Source organism: Staurois parvus, unplaced genomic scaffold (genome assembly GCF_062004578.1).
Source record: "Staurois parvus isolate SC_StPar_1 unplaced genomic scaffold, SC_StPar_1.0 ptg000372l, whole genome shotgun sequence".
Taxonomy (NCBI): Eukaryota; Metazoa; Chordata; class Amphibia; order Anura; family Ranidae; genus Staurois; species Staurois parvus.
The window spans coordinates 1,573,734-1,591,103 of NW_028318168.1; the positions used below are offsets into that span (position 1 = coordinate 1,573,734).

At 40.6% G+C, this 17,370-nt stretch overlaps 1 protein-coding gene across 1 annotated transcript in view; it reads left to right on the top strand.

Moving 5' to 3' along the window:
• Positions 1–17,370, top strand: part of LOC149456162 (uncharacterized) — a 200,355-nt gene that overhangs the window by 67,668 nt on the left and 115,317 nt on the right. The window contains exon 2 of the mRNA XM_089685346.1: positions 6,298–6,440. Coding sequence (XP_089541472.1) covers positions 6,298–6,440 — 143 coding nt within the window. The remainder of the gene's footprint in view (positions 1–6,297; positions 6,441–17,370) is intronic.

The window sequence follows — 17,370 nt, forward strand, 5'->3', positions numbered from 1 at the left end:
CACATAGCATGCGTGATGACGTCACACGCATGCACAATGGAAAAAAAACCCATATATGTACTTAAAATACCAATACAGTTTACACAAGGTCTCCAGTGCGCCATCTAGTGGACATTATAGATAACATAGTGATCGATCTGGAGATACATTGAGAAATAAACCATATTAAAGGAGAGCTATCACAGAAGGGCCAGTCCAGCCTCCTCCCCTGCTCCTCCCCACTTGATGTGGCGAGGAACAAAAGAGGAGGGAAAAGAGAGATAGAGACCCAAAAGGGCACACAGCATACAAACTGTAAACATTAACAGCAAGTCACTAAGATTTTCTTGTCAAAATGGTGTGCCAAACACCACACAGCCCTATATTATATAGAAAATATTTTAATCAAAAAGAACAAAACCCAGAATTTATTTAAAAAAAAAAAAGGGACCCAAAAGGGGAATTTGGATGAAGAGGAAAGCTATAGGCTGTTAGGAAGGGGGCAAAGCTGAGGCTTTCATTCAAGCCTGGGGGTTTTGTGGCTTCATGTTCCCATATCCACCCAGTCTCATGTTGGAGAACCACTTTGTCAAAGTCTCCCCCCCCTAGTATCATGGGAGACAACCTCCAGCACCTAACATTGGAGGTGTTTGGGATCACTATTGTGTTTAAGATACATGTCTTGCCAATGGGAATTTGAGGTGATAGGTGGAATTCTCGTAAAGATGGCCTTGGAATCTCTTGTGGATGGTCTTGCCGACATAGAAAGATCCCCAGGCACAGAAAATAATGTATACAACTCCAGATGTGCCACAATTTGTCTGCACCTTAGGGTCCTGCCAGTCGGCAAGGTCAAACTGTCACCCTCAATCACAGAGGGGCAGACATCACCTCAACTGCATCTATGCATACCTGGTAACAAGCACGGCTTAGGAGGAGACCAATTAAGGTCACTGTGGAACAGTAGATCTGCTAGGGATTTAGCCTTTCTATAGATCAGGTTCAGACGATTGTTAATATATTTTTCAACTGAAGCATCCTCCGTGAGAATGCCAATGCTTAGCACAGATATCTTTTTTATATTTTCTGATAATTCTGTATATTGTATATTTTGTTTCCTGATCACTTGAAAGACTCCCCCTGGGTCCAAAGATTAATTTCTCACAGGCAGCCTCCCTTGCTCTGTGATATGCCTTTGCCAACCATTTCTTTTTATATCCTCGCTTAGTAAATCGTTTGCATAAGTTTGATGCTTCCTTCTCAAAGTCCAGGGGATCTGAACAGTTCCTCCATGCCTTTTAGATATTGTCCTACTGGAATGCCCTGGATCAGGGAGTGGGGGTGAAAACGTCTGGCGTCCAATAAGTTTATGTAGTTTCTCATTATGTTGGTGACTAAGGACTCCTAGTTTACTTAATACTATCATTTGGGACATTGAGGCTCAGATTTTAGAGGTTCTGCAACTATAAAAAAATAAATAAAATATTGCCACTGAAATACACATTATACAGTCCTTGAATATCATTATTGTAGATGAACAAATTTGTTGACTCATGTATGAATGCTGTGGTACACCTGATGTTAATAAAATATAATTTTTGTTAAATCAAACCTTGCAGTGCTTTAGCGTAATAAAAGAAAAATGTGATCAAAGAAGCACAGAATATAATATTTCAAGTGTAAGAATGATCGAATTTAATACAGAGAACCATGTCTACATATCTATTACCTCTGTTGTGGAGCATTATCAATTCTCAATTCTTTTGTGGCAGCAGACATTGCAGGTCCATTTCTTTTACAAATGGGGAAAATGTTAGTAAGAACAAGGGATATGAGGACATTGTTTAAAGGGGATTCCAGCACAGAAATTAAAAAGAAAAAAATCTATACTTTATAATTGATGTTATTACTCGTGAAAATGCAGTCATTAACCTCACCTCTTTAACCGCTTCCTGTACGCCGTATAGGGAAATGGACGGGTGGAAGCTCTCAATCTGGGAGGACATCACATGATGTCCTCATACTCTAGCTGCGTTTGTGCCCCTGCGGGTGCACGGCAATTGGTGGTGCACTGTGTCCCTTTGGACACAGTGGATCACCAATCATGGTAGAGAGCCAATGACGTAAGCTTTTCCATGTAATCGGCTGTGTCCAATTACAGCTGAGCACATGTAAACAAGAAATGTAGGTTATCGGCAGTCCTCTCCTCATGCCGACCAGCGCATGAGGAGAGGAGCTGGTAAGCTACATTGCTCAGAAGGGACATCTACACTGATAGTCAGGGCACTGATCATCTGTGCATCCCCATCAGTGCTGCCGATCAGTGCCCATTAGAGGTGCCTTTCAGTGCCCCTTAGTGATGCCTGTCAATGCTTATCAGTACCTCCTCATCAGTGCAGTCTATCAGTGCTGCCTATCAGTGTCCATCAGAGATGCCTTGCAATGCCCATCATTGCCTCCTCATCAGTGCAGTCTATCAGTATCCATCAGTGCCACCTATTCGTGCCAGTCAGTGCTGTCCATCAATGCCCATCAGTGCTGCCTATCAGTGTCACCTATCAGTGCTGCCTTTCAGTGTCTATCAATGATACCTATCAGTGCCCATCAGAGCACCCTCATAAGCACACATCAGTGAAGGAGAAAAATTGCTTATTTACAACATTTTATAACAAACTAAAACATCTATTTTTTTTTTTTTTTTTTTGTTTAGCAAAACATAAAAAAACCCCAGTGGTTTAAATACCACCAAAAGAATGCTCTATTTGTTTTAAAAAAGATACACATTTGGTTTGGGTACAGTGTTGCATGACTGCTCAATTGTCATTCAAAGTGTGACAGTGCTGAAAGCTGAAAATTGGCCTGGGTAGGAAGGGAGTGAAAGTGCCCAGTTGCAAGTGGTTAAGACCCAAAATTATTGTAATTGCATCTATAAAACAGGTGTCCATAAAAAAGTGTGATTTTATCATGCACTATAAATGTGACCCAACACTATAGTCATTTAAAAACAAATATATACATAGGTCAAATGTGCTCAAAGACTTTACAGTCATAAGTCCATTTTAAAAATCCACCCACATCATATATATAGATGTATTTCATTAAATAACACACTCGGTTATTGGTGCTCCTGCTCCCTCTTTCTTTCGTTTGTGGTGTTTACAAGTTCTGGAGGCGGGTACTGCTCCAGATCCTGCTTGAAGGAGATACTGCTGATGCTACCATCATATCAACTTTTCATGTTTTTTTTATGGGCTTTCCTTCTGGACTTTTTGATCTAATGTAATAATGTTTCCCTTTTTTGTGTTTTTATATGATTTGGATTTTGTGTGCTAGAACCATTTTGCACTTGGGTGTACACATACCTGAGAACATTAGGGTGGTGAGTGCAGTTTTTTATTTAACTTCCATGTGTCAAACAGTTTCTTGCAAACAATACCATATTCTCTACTGTATGTGTTCAAGATGTGCGCTCACCTGATCTGATTGGTTATGGGAGGTCATAAAATGCCTGCAGCCCCATTATGGTTTAATATTCCTCCATCCTCTTCACCACATGCATCATACCAGAGTCAACAAAACGAAACTCATAGTGCTCACTGAATTCTTCATTTTAACTACCTCAAGTTCAGACATGGACTTATTCAGGCATGCAACACTGTACCCAAATGAAATTTTTTTAGACAGATCTTTCTCTTGGTGTTTAATCATCATTTTTTTGTTTTTTTTTTAAATTAATTTGCTATATAAAGAAAAAACTGAAAAAAACACATTTTCTTAGTACTGTTCTTCACAAATGTAGGACAAAATGTATTCTGCTACATTTCTTTGGTAAAAATAACCCAAATCCGTTTTTATTCTGTAGTCTATATGAAAGGTATAGTGTCTACAAACTATGGTATATACAGTATATTTGAAAATTGATCAGTCCTGATTTACCAACTGCCTATCTCATTTCTTGAGGCCCTAATATACTAGGACAATGCAAATACACCCTAAATGACCCCCTTTTGGAAAGTAGACAGTCCAAGGTATTAGGTGGCGTGGCGAAGGTCTTTGAAGTTGTAATTTTTTGTCAGTGTTTTGGAAAATGAAGAAATTTAAATACAATTTCTTGCCAATTTAACAAGTTATTTATCACATATTGCATGGGCGTACTTACAATTGCACCCCAAAACACATTCTGCTATGCCTCCTCTGTACGGGGATACCACATGTGAGATTTTTTCATAGCCGAGAGGGGCCCAAAATCCCAAGAGCATCTTTAGGCATTCCAGGGGCATAAATTAGGCATCTAATTTTCTGACTACCTATTACATTTTTCGGAGGTCCTGGAGCACCAGGACAGTGGAAACACCCACAAAATGATCACATTTTGGAGAGCAAACACCCCAAGGTAACTTTCAGGAGGCATGGTGAGTCTTTTTAAGACTTCCCTTTTTGCCACAGTTTTTTTTCTGAAAATATGGAAAGAACATGAAAATTAATTTTTTACATAAAGTTGGCAATTTCTCACACACTGCATAGGCCTACTTAGAATTACACCCCAAAATACATTCTGCTACTCCTGAGTATGGGGATAGCACATGTCAGAGCCTAGTCACGCAGAGAGGCCAAAAATCCAAGAAGCACCTTAAGGCAGTCTAGGGGCATAAATTATGCATCTAATTTCCTGATTACCTATCACATGTTTGGAGGCACTGGGGCACTAGGACAGAGAAAAAAATTTGGAACACTAGTTCTGCTGATCCTGGCACTGGTATGATGTAATCAGGAGGAAGCTGGTATGGTAATGATCATTACGGTGGTATTGCAGTGATCATTACGCTGGTATAGCTGTGATCAGGGGTGAATTGACAACTCATGGGGCCCCCGGGCAATAGGGGATCATGGGGCCCCCAGTGTCCTTGCCCACACTCAAAGCACACCCACAAAAGCCCATAAAAGGTACCAGAGGCATTTCATGGGGCCCCCTACCAACCCCGGGCCCTCGGGCAGTGCCCGAGTGCTCGAATGGTCAGTCTGCCTCTGGCTGTAATCATTGTGCTGGTATGGCTGTAATCATTGTGCTGGTATGGCTGTAATCATTGTGCTGGTATGGCTGTGATCATTGTGCTGGTATGGCTGTGATCATTACGCTGGTATGGCTGTGATCATTACGCTGGTATGGCTGTGATCATTATGCTGGTATGGCTGTGATAAAGACACTAATAAGACTGTGATCAGGACACTGGTATGGTGTACGGCAGTGATCAGGATGCTGGTATGTGGAATGACATTGATCAGGATGTTGGTATGGGGTATGGCAGAGATCAGGACACTAGTGTGGCAGTGATTAGGACACTGGTATGAAGTATGGCGGTGATCAGGATGTTGGTATCGGGTATGGCAGTGTTACTGTGAGCACTGGTGACACTAAAATGCGGGTAGTGATCAGGGATACTGTGGGCAGGCTGGCACTGGAATCTGTGAGTGTACATGAAGTGTGACAGGCAGGATACACTCACAGGCTACAATAACATTTCTCTCTCCTCTCATAGGCGATCTCTGTGGGAGGAGAGAGAACCAATGTTTACTTTTGGCTTCAATGTTTACTATGTGATCACTGTAATTGGACACAGCGATCACATGGTACAAGAGCAATTTCATTGGTCCTGCTCCTGTACCTGGCAATCTGATCAGTTGTGTCTGAGGGCCAGCAATACTTATTTGCTAATGCAGGATGAAAACTATACTGCTATGCCTGAGCTACTTTTCTACCACCATACAGGAAAAACCTCAAAGGAGAAGGTTGGTTTAGAGTGTGTGACATCATTGTAACCTGTAAAATGGAGAAATTGTCACTGTTCTCTTTTAATCATTAGGTTCTAAATACATTGATAATTCTAAATTCCAAGTATATAATCAATTTAAAGGTAGTAAATGAGCAAAGATGGCGTCAGAATTTTAGAAGCTTCTTTCATTGTAAAATTCCAGTTCTGGAGAGAGCTGGTTCTCTCCAAAATGTAAGTTTTTTGAATTGCTATGTAATTAAAGTGATTTGATTGTGCTGTGTTTGGAAGACTCCAATTTCAACTGATTCCATTCCATACTGTATTTAGAATACCATACCAAAAATGTCTATGTAGCATGCATACAACACTTTGGTGAACAAAGATATATTGATTTTTCTGATGTCAATGCATTTTAATTGGTTTGAAATATGCATGGAAATACACCTTGACATGTTGCACAGAGTCAGAATTTTATAATGATGCATTCTATGTAGAAATAGTAATGCTGGCCTATATTAATCATTTGTATAATGTTTGATTTCCTTAGAAAGATTAAGAAGCAGAGATTGGATTGCAGATGCCTGAAACTGCTAACGGGTGAATGGTTTGAAGAACTGAGGGCAAAGCGCTTCATGAAATATGCCAGCGCCACTGACCTTCTAAAAGGTGTTTTAGAACACAAGCAACCAGGTAAACCATACTGTTTGTATAGACTGCTTAAAGCCATGCCCATGCATTCCTGAGATTTACCAGCTCTACCACACAGCACAGCTATGCCTAGCAAGGACAGATCTTAATATGCTGCAGTTTTACTTTCATTTATTGATCTCCTTACCAACCCTACCCTGTGATTGAACAATGAAAGAAGCAGCACACTGATAATATCATCTCTCTGTCATTATTTTTTATTATTTATTTCAGGTACTTATATAGCGCCGTCAATTTATGCAGCGCTTTACACATATATATTGTACATTCACATCAGTCCCTAACACTCAAGGGGTGTAAAATCTAAGGTCCCTAACTCACATTCATACATACACATACTAGGGCCAATTTAGACAGGATCCAATTAACCTACCAGCATGTCTTTGGAGTGTGGGAGGAAACCAGAGTACCCGGAGGAAACCCACGGAGGCATAGGGAGAACATGCAAACTCCAGGCAGGTGGTGCCATGGCTGGGATTCGAACCAACAACCCTAGTGCTGCCAGGTGGAAATGCTAACCATTTAGCCACTGTGCTGCCCATTATGAGTCATTATGCGCTTTCCTTCTATCAATATGCGCCTTGCACTGCAGCACACCTAACTGGCACTTTTGTTTCTACTGCATTTCCCCCTTAGCCTCTTACAGTTCATTGCAAAGTCCATACAGTAGAGCTCAGAAAGGCCAATACCAAGTCAAATTCAGGTACTTACAATGCTTCACACACAGATCGAAATCAATAGTTTGATCAATTTATGTCAAAGGTATATGCAGGACAATTTCTGAAGTTGCTGATCAGTGTATTCTGACAGCTGCAGTTGCTGGGAGTAGGGTGGAGAGTCATTCCTCCATCCACCTTGCTTGTGTGGGTGCATCCACCTTGCTTCTGTGGGTGGAGGAATCTGTCTTTTTTTTTTTGTTTTTTTTTGTTTTTTTTTCAGCCCACTGCCTGAATGGAAAAAAAAAGAACCATCTATGGCCAGTTTTAGGATCAAGAATGCAAAATAGGTTCAGAATGATTAAAGCCGGCCAAAGATGGTTTGAATCCTGGCCGATTCCGCAGGGACCAGCCAAGATTCAAACCATGTATGGACAGGCTTGAATGTACCTGGTTGATCAACTTTGGTACAATCAGCCTGTTTGATTTTACATGTGATTATTGCTAGTGGCCATTTTAGCCGCTATCAATAATCACGGTGTTCTCCCATTGAGGATGGCTCCCCCCACCCAGAGAACACAATAGCTCTGTGATAGAGATTTCCCCATCAACACTATCTGTATGTGGGAATCGAGTGATTTTCTTTCCTTCAACCTGTGGTTTCAGTAAAGAAAATTGCTTTGTCTATGGCCGGCTTAAGAGCATGCTTACACTGTAGAATAATACAAAATAGATAATGAAAGCTACACAAACCTATTTACAGTAATGTCTTCGTGACTCAGAGTAATGAGTGGCTGAATAGCGTACTCTCTATAAGACTAGAACAACAAAGTGTCTAGCTAGGAATCACTACTTCAGTAGAACAGTTCAGAACACAAATAGTTACTTGAACGTATCCTCAAAAACAGTGTCCCTCTCAGTAAGGTTAAGAGTAGCTCTGACAACACTGAAAATGTGGTGGTCCAAGGACACAGGACCACCCCACTGGAACTAGAGCTCAAGTGTAGCAATTAAGGAGAGGCTCCCCACAGAAGCTGAGTCTTCCAGAGAGGCACTGTCAGGGCTCCAGGGTATGACCAGAGGTATGTGAACTGACGCAGGGAAACGCAGGCTTCAGATATGTTATAAACAATATAATTTATTAACACTAACAATACATAAACGCAGTGCAATACTAAAACATAACACAGTGCAAACGAACCAAACCACCCACAGATAACAATACATACAATGCAAGCGTCGTCAGGCAGGCCGGGTCAATAACAATTGGGCAGGTAGGAACAGGAGGAGGAGGCAGAGAGTAGTCGGGTCACGAGCCGGGTACAGCAACTAACGGGCAGGTAGGTACAGGGGGTCAGACAGAGAATGGTCGGGGTCACAAGCCAGGGATAAAACAGGAGAAGTCAGCAGAGGTCCAGATCAGGCAGGGTCGGCAACGAATCAGTCAGACAGGGACAGGAACAGGGACAGGAACAGGGATGCAGGTAACAAGATACAGGGGCCCAGGAAAAACACACACACCAAGGCCCAGACTAAGGCTGCAGGTCTGGCCATCCCTTAAATACACCTGCATAATCAGCTTCAGGTGTTTGGCTGGCTGCAGGGTTGAGTCTCTGATTGCTGGGAGCACCCGCTGGCCAGCTCTGGTACTGCAGCCCACAAGGCAGGTGAGTCCCACCATTACTGGCAAGTCCATTCCTGACAGGCACTGATCCAGCTGCCTGCAACCTGGTTCTGACACTGGCTGTAGACCACTTGCCAAGTTACCTCTGCTGCATCAGGTTTGATCTGTCTGGGCTGCTGAGGGATGGAAGTAATGAAACTTATCTCTTAGGCATATCCAGGAACCCTGGGAGTTGTGGGAAAATGAGTTAAATGGCTTGTGCCTGCCTCTGAGAATGGCGAGTAAATTTCCACTCCACTAAAACATGAGAAAGCAAAGCCCCTCCTCTACCACGATGGCTACCTCCTAAAAGAAATACAGTTCAGAGCAAAGCCAGTAAGGGTGGGGCAAAATCAGCTGCAGGGAACCTACAGGTAATATTTATGACTGTTTTTTTTTTTTTTGCTTCTTTTAGGGAAGCACAGTTCACATGGCTCAGGTCCTCTTTATATAGAGAAACCTTAATTAGTAGGACATTTTGATAACAGAAGTGGAAGAGCTATAAATTAAGCAGAGTATTGTCTTTTGTCTTCTGTCACAGTGGAAGCTGGTAAGGCCAGATGCAGAACCATATTTTTGTTTAAAATAACAATACAAAACCGATCAACTGTGTACATAAACCCACAAGTGTTGCATTATTTAAAATGTTGAACTTTGCAGCATATTGTCTTTTCCCCTTGATGCACTAGTTTGTTATTCTCCTCCAAGCCAACCACACAGAGCCAGCAACTGTGCAGCACTCCTGCCATATCAGTCAAATCAGACATTGTTATACAAAGTCCCTTTTGACATAATCAGTGTTCCCTTATATGAACCTCCTAGCTCCTATCTGTCTGGTTGGTAATCAATAATGGAGTCATTTTTGACAGTTTCTTTCTTATGTCCATTGTGCAATAACAATATTGCCTTTGGTTGGCTGCATTTCCTCACTTTCAGCAATCCATGCCAATGCTCATTTTCTCATGGAATGATTTATTTGTGTTACTATAATTACTTATTGCTCTATAGCTTATGAAAAGTCTTGACCTCCTGGCCTTATATTTTTCTTATATTATGGTCATGTGACTGGGCCAATTAATGTGCCAACAGCTTTAACATTTCGTCAATATGAATGATACATTCGTTTCAAAAAGCAATTTTTCTTTTGTCGGGCTATTATTTTCTTAATATCTCACTTTAAATAGCTTATATCTTAAATGGTTCAATTCACAAAGTTGTATAACATTTTTATATCTTAACTGCTCCATAAGTGGAGTTTTACCACTAATGTTAATGCTATCACAACACTGACTGTTAAATTATTGGCCATTATAAAATCAATATGAAAATCAGTTCAAAATGTATCACACAGGCCTTCATTAGAGTCAGCTTGATGATAACCATGAGCAGATGTCTACTGAGGGAAACAGGGAAAATTAGCTTTCTTGAGGTGGTGATGAAATCACATTCTGTGAAATAAAATAATAACCTTTGAGAGAATAGTTATTAAAGTTTAACTCCGCCTGGGTAAGGTAAGATGAGTCTCCAGCATGATTAAAACAAATCACTCAGGCTGCTATACCCAATTTTCGGCACAGACTCACTGGTCCAACAATGTTATATCACCCCCTCTCCTGGGTTGAATGATGCCACACATTGTTTAACCGCTGTGAGCCAATTTCTGAACTCGCAGGAGAACATCATTAGGTGGTGTGGTTCCACTCTTTGCAGAAATCTGTATCTGCCTTTCTTCAGAAGACAAAGATGGTGAAGAGAACCTGTGACTTTATGCAACGTATGTATACATTTTTCTTTAAAGGCTTGGGTGTGGGGAGGGGTTACTATGGGGGGAGGAGTTGGGAATTAATTGAAGCTTAGCATTCATGTTTTAGTGAACTTTAACAACTGGCCCTCCAGAGGATTTACCCCCCTTCCTGACCAGGCCATTTTTTTGCATTACAGTGCTGCGTACAGTGCTGCGTTATTTTAATGGACAATTGCGCGGTCATACAATGCTGTACATAAATTTATGTCCTTTTTTTTTTTTCCCACAAATTTGATCACCTGTGCATTTATTTTTTGCGCTATAAACAAAAAAAGACCAATTTTGAAAAACTTTTCCAGTAAAAATGTAAAAAAATCTAATTTCGGCATATATTTAGGCCAAAATGTATTCTGCTACGTGTCTTTGTTAAAAAAAAATCCCAATACATGTAAATTAATTGATTTACGTGAAAGTTATAGCGTCTGCAAATGGCAGTGTATATATACTAGAATTTTTTTTTTAAATACTAGTAATGGCGGTGATCAGCAACTTATTGAGGGACTGTGGCGGGCATTCTGACACTTAGGGGGAACTGGCTAACTGCCAGTGACATCCCCACTGACACTATTACAGTGATCAGTGATAATAAAAAGCACTACCACTGTACTAATGACACTGGGCAGAAAAGGGTTAACATCTGGGGCATCAAAGGGCTAACTGTGTGCTGTTTTACTATGCGTGCTTTGTGTGCTTTACTGTGTAAGCACGATGCTTTGTATTGCTCTGGTATGCAGAACAATACAAAGCAGAGTGCTGGTGCTGACAGGGGAGAGATCTGTATTGTTTATATGCAGACTTCTCCTCTGTCACTGTTCCTTGGTGATCGTCAGTAGAGATGAGCGAATCGAACCAGGCGAAGTGGAATTCGATTCGAATTTCAGGAAAAATTCGATTCGCGTAGAATCCGAATATTAGCCTACTTTGGGTGCGCGAATCGGATTTTTCCCGATTAGCCGGCAAAAGTGTCCCTGCAGAGAGCTCCGCTATTTCTGACAGTTCTCTGACAGTTCCTTCACATGTACAGCGGTTGAAACATTGTATCTATTTGTTTCCATTTAGGATACAGATGTTTTTATTTGGAAACAGATACAATGTTTCAACCGCTGTAAATGTGAAAGTCAGAGAACTGTCAGAAATAGAGGAACTCTGCAGATACACTTTTTGCCGGTTTGGAATTATTCTTATTTTCATCCTACTTCTTCTTCTTCCTCATCCTCATCCTCAGAAGAAGAAGAGGATGAGGATGAAGAAGAAGAAGAAGAAGAAGAAGAAGAAGAAGAAGTAGGATGAAAATAAGAAGAATTCCAAGCCGGCAAAAAGTGTATCTGCAGAGCACCTCTATTCTGCAGATACACTTAGAGGAGCTCTGCAGATACACTTTTTGCCGGCTTGGAATTCTTCTTATTTTCATCCTACTTCTTCTTCTTCTTCCTCTTCATCCTCTTCTTCTTCTTCTGAGGATGAGGATGAAGAAGAAGAAGAAGAAGTAGGATGAAAATAAGAAGAATTCCAAGCCGGCAAAAAGTGTATCTGCAGAGCTCCTCTAAGTGTATCTGCAGAATAGAGGAGCTCTGCAGATACACTTTTTGCCGGCTTGGAATTCTTCTTATTTTCATCCTACTTCTTCTTCTTCTTCTTCTTCTTCTTCTTCCTCTTAATCCTCATCCTCATCCTCTTCTTCTGAGGATGAGGATGAAGAAGTAGTAGGATGAAAATAAGAAGAATTCCAAGCCGGCAAAAAGTGTATCTGCAGAGCTCCTCTATTCTGCAGATACACTTAGAGGAGCTCTGCAGATACACTTTTTGCCGGCTTGGAATTCTTCTTATTTTCATCCTTCTTCTTCTTCTTCTTCATCCTCATCCTCATCCTCAGAAGAAGAAGAGGATGAGGATGAAGAAGAAGAAGTAGGATGAAAATAAGAATTCCAAGCCGGCAAAAAGTGTATCTGCAGAGCTCCGCTAAGTGTATCTGCAGAGCTCCGCTATTTCTGACAGTTCTGTGACATTCCCTCCATACAGCGGTTGAAACATTGTATCTATTTGTTTCCATTTATGGAAACAAATAGATACAATGTTTCAACCGCTGTATGGAGGGAATGTCGCAGAACTGTCAGAAATAGCAGAGCTCTGCAGATACACTTAGCGGAGCTCTGCAGATAGATACAGCGGTTGAAACATAGGCTATGTTTCAACCGCTGTATGGAGTGAATGTCACAGAACTGTCAGAAATAGCCTATTTCTGACAGTTCTGTGACATTCACTCCATACAGCGGTTGAAACTCCTTCTTCTCATCCTTCTCCTTCTTCTCATCCTTCTCCTTCTTCTCATCCTTCTCCTTCTTCTCATCCTTCTCCTTCTTCTCATCCTTCTCCTTCTCCTTCTTCTCATCCTCCTCCTTCTCATTCTCCTTCTCCTTCTTCTCATCCTCCTTCTCCTTCTTCTCATCCTTCTCCTTCTTCTCATCCTTCTTCTCATCCTTCTCCTTCTTCTCATCCTTCTTCTCATCCTTCTCCTTCTTCTCATCCTTCTCCTTCTTCTCATCCTTCTTCTTCTTCTCATCCTTCTTCCTCTTCTCATCCATCTTCTTCTTCTCATCCTTCTCCTTCTCATCCTTCTCCTTCTTCTCATCCTTCTCCTTCTTCTCATCCTTCTCCTTCTTCTCATCCTTCTCCTTCTTCTCATCCTTCTCCTTCTTCTCATCCTTCTTCTCATCCTTCTCATCCTTCTCCTTCTCATCCTTCTTCTCATCCTTCTTCTCATCCTTCTCATCCTTCTCCTTCTTCTCATCCTTCTCCTTCTTCTCATCCTTCTCCTTCTTCTCATCCTTCTCCTTCTTCTCATCCTTCTCCTTCTTCTCATCCTTCTCCTTCTTCTCATCCTTCTCCTTCTTCTCATCCTTCTCCTTCTTCTCATCCTTCTCCTTCTTCTCATCCTTCTCCTTCTTCTCATCCTTCTCCTTCTTCTCATCCTTCTCCTTCTTCTCATCCTTCTCCTCCTTCTCATCCTTCTCCTCCTTCTCATCCTTCTCCTCCTTCTCCTCCTTCTCCTCCTTCTCCTCCTTCTCCTCCTTCTCCTCCTTCTCCTCCTTCTCCTCCTTCTCCTCCTTCTCCTCCTTCTCCTCCTTCTCCTCCTTCTTCTCCTTCTTCTCCTCCTTCTTCTCCTTCTTCTTCTCCTTCTTCTTCTCCTTCTTCTTCTCCTTCTTCTTCTCCTTCTTCTCCTCCTTCTCCTTCTTCTCCTTCTTCTCCTTCTTCTCATCCTTCTCCTTCTCCTCCTTCTCCTTCTTCTCCTCCTTCTCCTTCTTCTCCTCCTTCTCCTTCTTCTCCTCCTTCTCCTTCTTCTCCTTCTTCTCATCCTTCTCCTTCTCCTTCTCCATCTTCTCATCCTTCTCCTTCTCCATCTTCTCATCCTTCTCCTTCTCCATCTTCTCATCCTTCTCCTTCTCCATCTTCTCATCCTTCTCCTTCTCCATCTTCTCATCCTTCTCCTTCTCCATCTTCTCATCCTTCTCCTTCTCCATCTTCTCATCCTTCTCCTTCTCCATCTTCTCATCCTTCTCCTTCTCCATCTTCTCATCCTTCTCCTTCTTCTCATCCTTCTCCTTCTCCTTGTCCTTCCTCATCTCCAAGGGCATTTAAATTAAAGGTACAGTGTTCTGCACTAATTTAAAGGCTCTCTGAAGCCTAGAAACCCTTTTAATAAGTTAAATTCGTAGCGAATTAATTCGCATCAAATCGAATTTCTTCCTCAAATTCGGCGAATCAGCCGAATCGAATTTTTGAATAATTCGCTCATCTCTAATCGTCAGGTAATGGTGGGGAATCTCTGGACAGAACCTGGTGATCAACAGCTGAAGCAGCCAATGGATGTGCAGGTAGAGCGGTGCACATGCTCCCCCTGCTCAGAAAGACAAAATTACGTATATATACGTGATTTTGCACAGCCCTGCCACCCTGTAGCAGTACTTCTGCTATAGGGTGGTCGGGAAGTGGTTAAATAGTTCATTCGGACCAATCTGAATGTTGGTTCACGAACATGCAGCGGCTGTCAATTCCATATGAACTGTTATGTAGCCTCAACTACATACAGTATACGGTGCTGTGTTCTGACAGAGGGAAGGGAACTTCTGTTCCACTCCCAGAACAAAATCAAGTCATGCTGAGTGCTGCTTAGCCATTCAGAGGAAGTTTTATATTTTATAAATGAACACAAAACTTCCTCTGTTTTCTTGGGGTGTACAGTAGATTGTGATGTAACTCGCCCACCTCTGTCCCAACCAATCGGAGGAAGCCTTGAATTCATTCAGAAAATACAAACTTTTCCATAAATGGTTGAGCAGCGCTCAGTCTAGCTCGCGTTTTTCTTTTTTTGTTTTTTTTTTCTGGGAGCAGGATGAGAAGGCTCCTTCCTGTCAGAACATAACGCTGTTTACTGTATGTAGCTGGATGTGATTGGCTGAGACAGAGTTGGACTTTGAAGATTCTTTTTTTATAAATACATAGCTGCCTACATTGGTGTATTTTAATATCTGCCTGGGGTTAACTTTAAGATCTCCTGCATTAATTTTGTTTCCTTTACTATTTTTTAAGAAACCAAATACTTAAACAGCACAGAGTACTACTGTGTAAAACCATGCAATCATTTTGTGCAGTATCACCAGATAAACTGTTGGCTTGCATGCAGACAACTCACATTAAACTGAGCTATTCAAATATATACTTTGTTTATGTAATTATTTCCTACCTTAAGGTATAAAATTATATGGAAAAGTGGGTTTTAAATGTGAGGTCTGTTTTACGGCTAGCTGGAATGTCTTTGAAGCCCAGTGAAGGACTGGTTTATGGTTTTACGATTACCTCAGATTGAGAAGCTAACAGACACCCGGGCACCAGATAATTTGGGATTTATAACCATGAAGCTCTCCAGATGGGGCCTGATGCCTTTTGAACTCTGCATACACACACAGACGACATTCCTGAGGAGGGGGATTGGAGGGAAAGAGAGATACAAGATGGAGGGTCTTGAGCAAGATGGATGACCACGTCCATCTCTGTACGTACGATTGCTACACAAGGTAATTTGATATCAGTGGAAATATTACAAAGAGAAACAATTTGACTTATTTTGTTCCCCACAGAATAATTTAGCATGGTGTGCCCCAGCCATCTCCCTAGTAAATAAAGTAAACCTTTCTGTAACTTTAAAAGCCTGCATGGCTAACTAAATTCCTGCCACGTCAAAATATACAACAACAAATAATTTTTACATAACGTTTTTAACATTTTTAAAAATGTTCTACCTCCTATTACTAAAAATTATTTTTGGTCTCTAGTCAGGTGACTTTGTCTAGGCTGAGATCCTCTCATGAATCTTCCTCAGTCAGGAGGAAGTATTTCCTCATTATCTTCTCCCCCAATTAACAAAACAACAAAATTATACCACTCACCTGCATGTACTTTAGCAGGTGAGATTTGGCATCAGATACTCATCTGTGTCAGACATATGTGAACACAGACCAGAACTGTGCAAGCACCAGAAATTACATGATTGTGTCATCTCTGATACAGAATCTCAATCCAATTCTTACCTTGGATGAAGTGTAAACAAAGATAGTACTCTCCCTGACCTTTCTCTCCACCAGACAACATTGTTATCTCAGTTAGAGGTAATAAACACATGTAAGTGCTACTTACACATTGCTTAGCAAACATGAACCTAACAAAAAAAATTGATGCTAGGTTATCTGTAAGGCAAAATCTTTTGAGTTCTATAATGTAATCAAGGTTATTATACTTTACATTTCCTATACTGTATTGACTTACAGTCACAGTAAGAGAAAAACATTCAAATTCAGTTGTTTTGTCAACAGTTCATTGATACATTTCAATGTTAACTTGTATATTCTGAAAATCTCTAAGTTCTAAATAATATTTCTGTTTGTTTTATCTTTTTAGGTAATTATGTTCATAAGCTGTTTCATAAAAAAAGTGAGCAATAATAGTAAACAGAACAAAATAATGAATTGTATTGTCTTTTTTTCATTTTTCATTTTTTCATTTTTATGTCAAGCAGATTTTTCAAAGGTATTGTTTGGAGAACAATAATTGTAACATATGCACTGATAGAAATATAAATAAGCCGCTACTGAGGGATGCATAACAACTGGCAAAGCCAACTCTGCATAAATTGATGATGACTTTCTTCCTTCATTATGTCTGATGAGGCATCTTATTTTTAAATAGTGCCTTTGCTTAGTCTATTCTCAACAAATTAATCTTTTCAATGGGCACTAAGCAAAGCAGAAACAGATTTGTATCTATCATTATAATCAAAAACTTAAGATTAAGGAACAGGAAAAACGTTTTCTTGGATCTGTGCTACCTTTTATTTCTTTCAAAGAGATTGAGGATACTGCTTTTGAAAGAAAAGTCATTTAACATGGCACACATCATTAAATTAGCTGTACAAATGAGAAAATAAGCTAAAACTTTGGGTCTTACACTGATAATTAAAAACTAACACTCTTACATGATGTGCAATATTCATTGACGGTATATCTAAATGTTTGTTTTTTGAAATTTGTACATTACTTTTGTGTACATTTGTACATACGTAACACACCTGTAGCTACTATATATCCATTGTCATGTAGAACCAACAACTACAGCTGTGGTATACAACAAAATGTAGTAAGCAGAGATGGAAAACTTTATTTTTCATTTTGATGAAATGTCAGCCAAAATCTGGACAATTGTATAAAGGTCTCCTTCGTGGCAAAATACTGTATAATC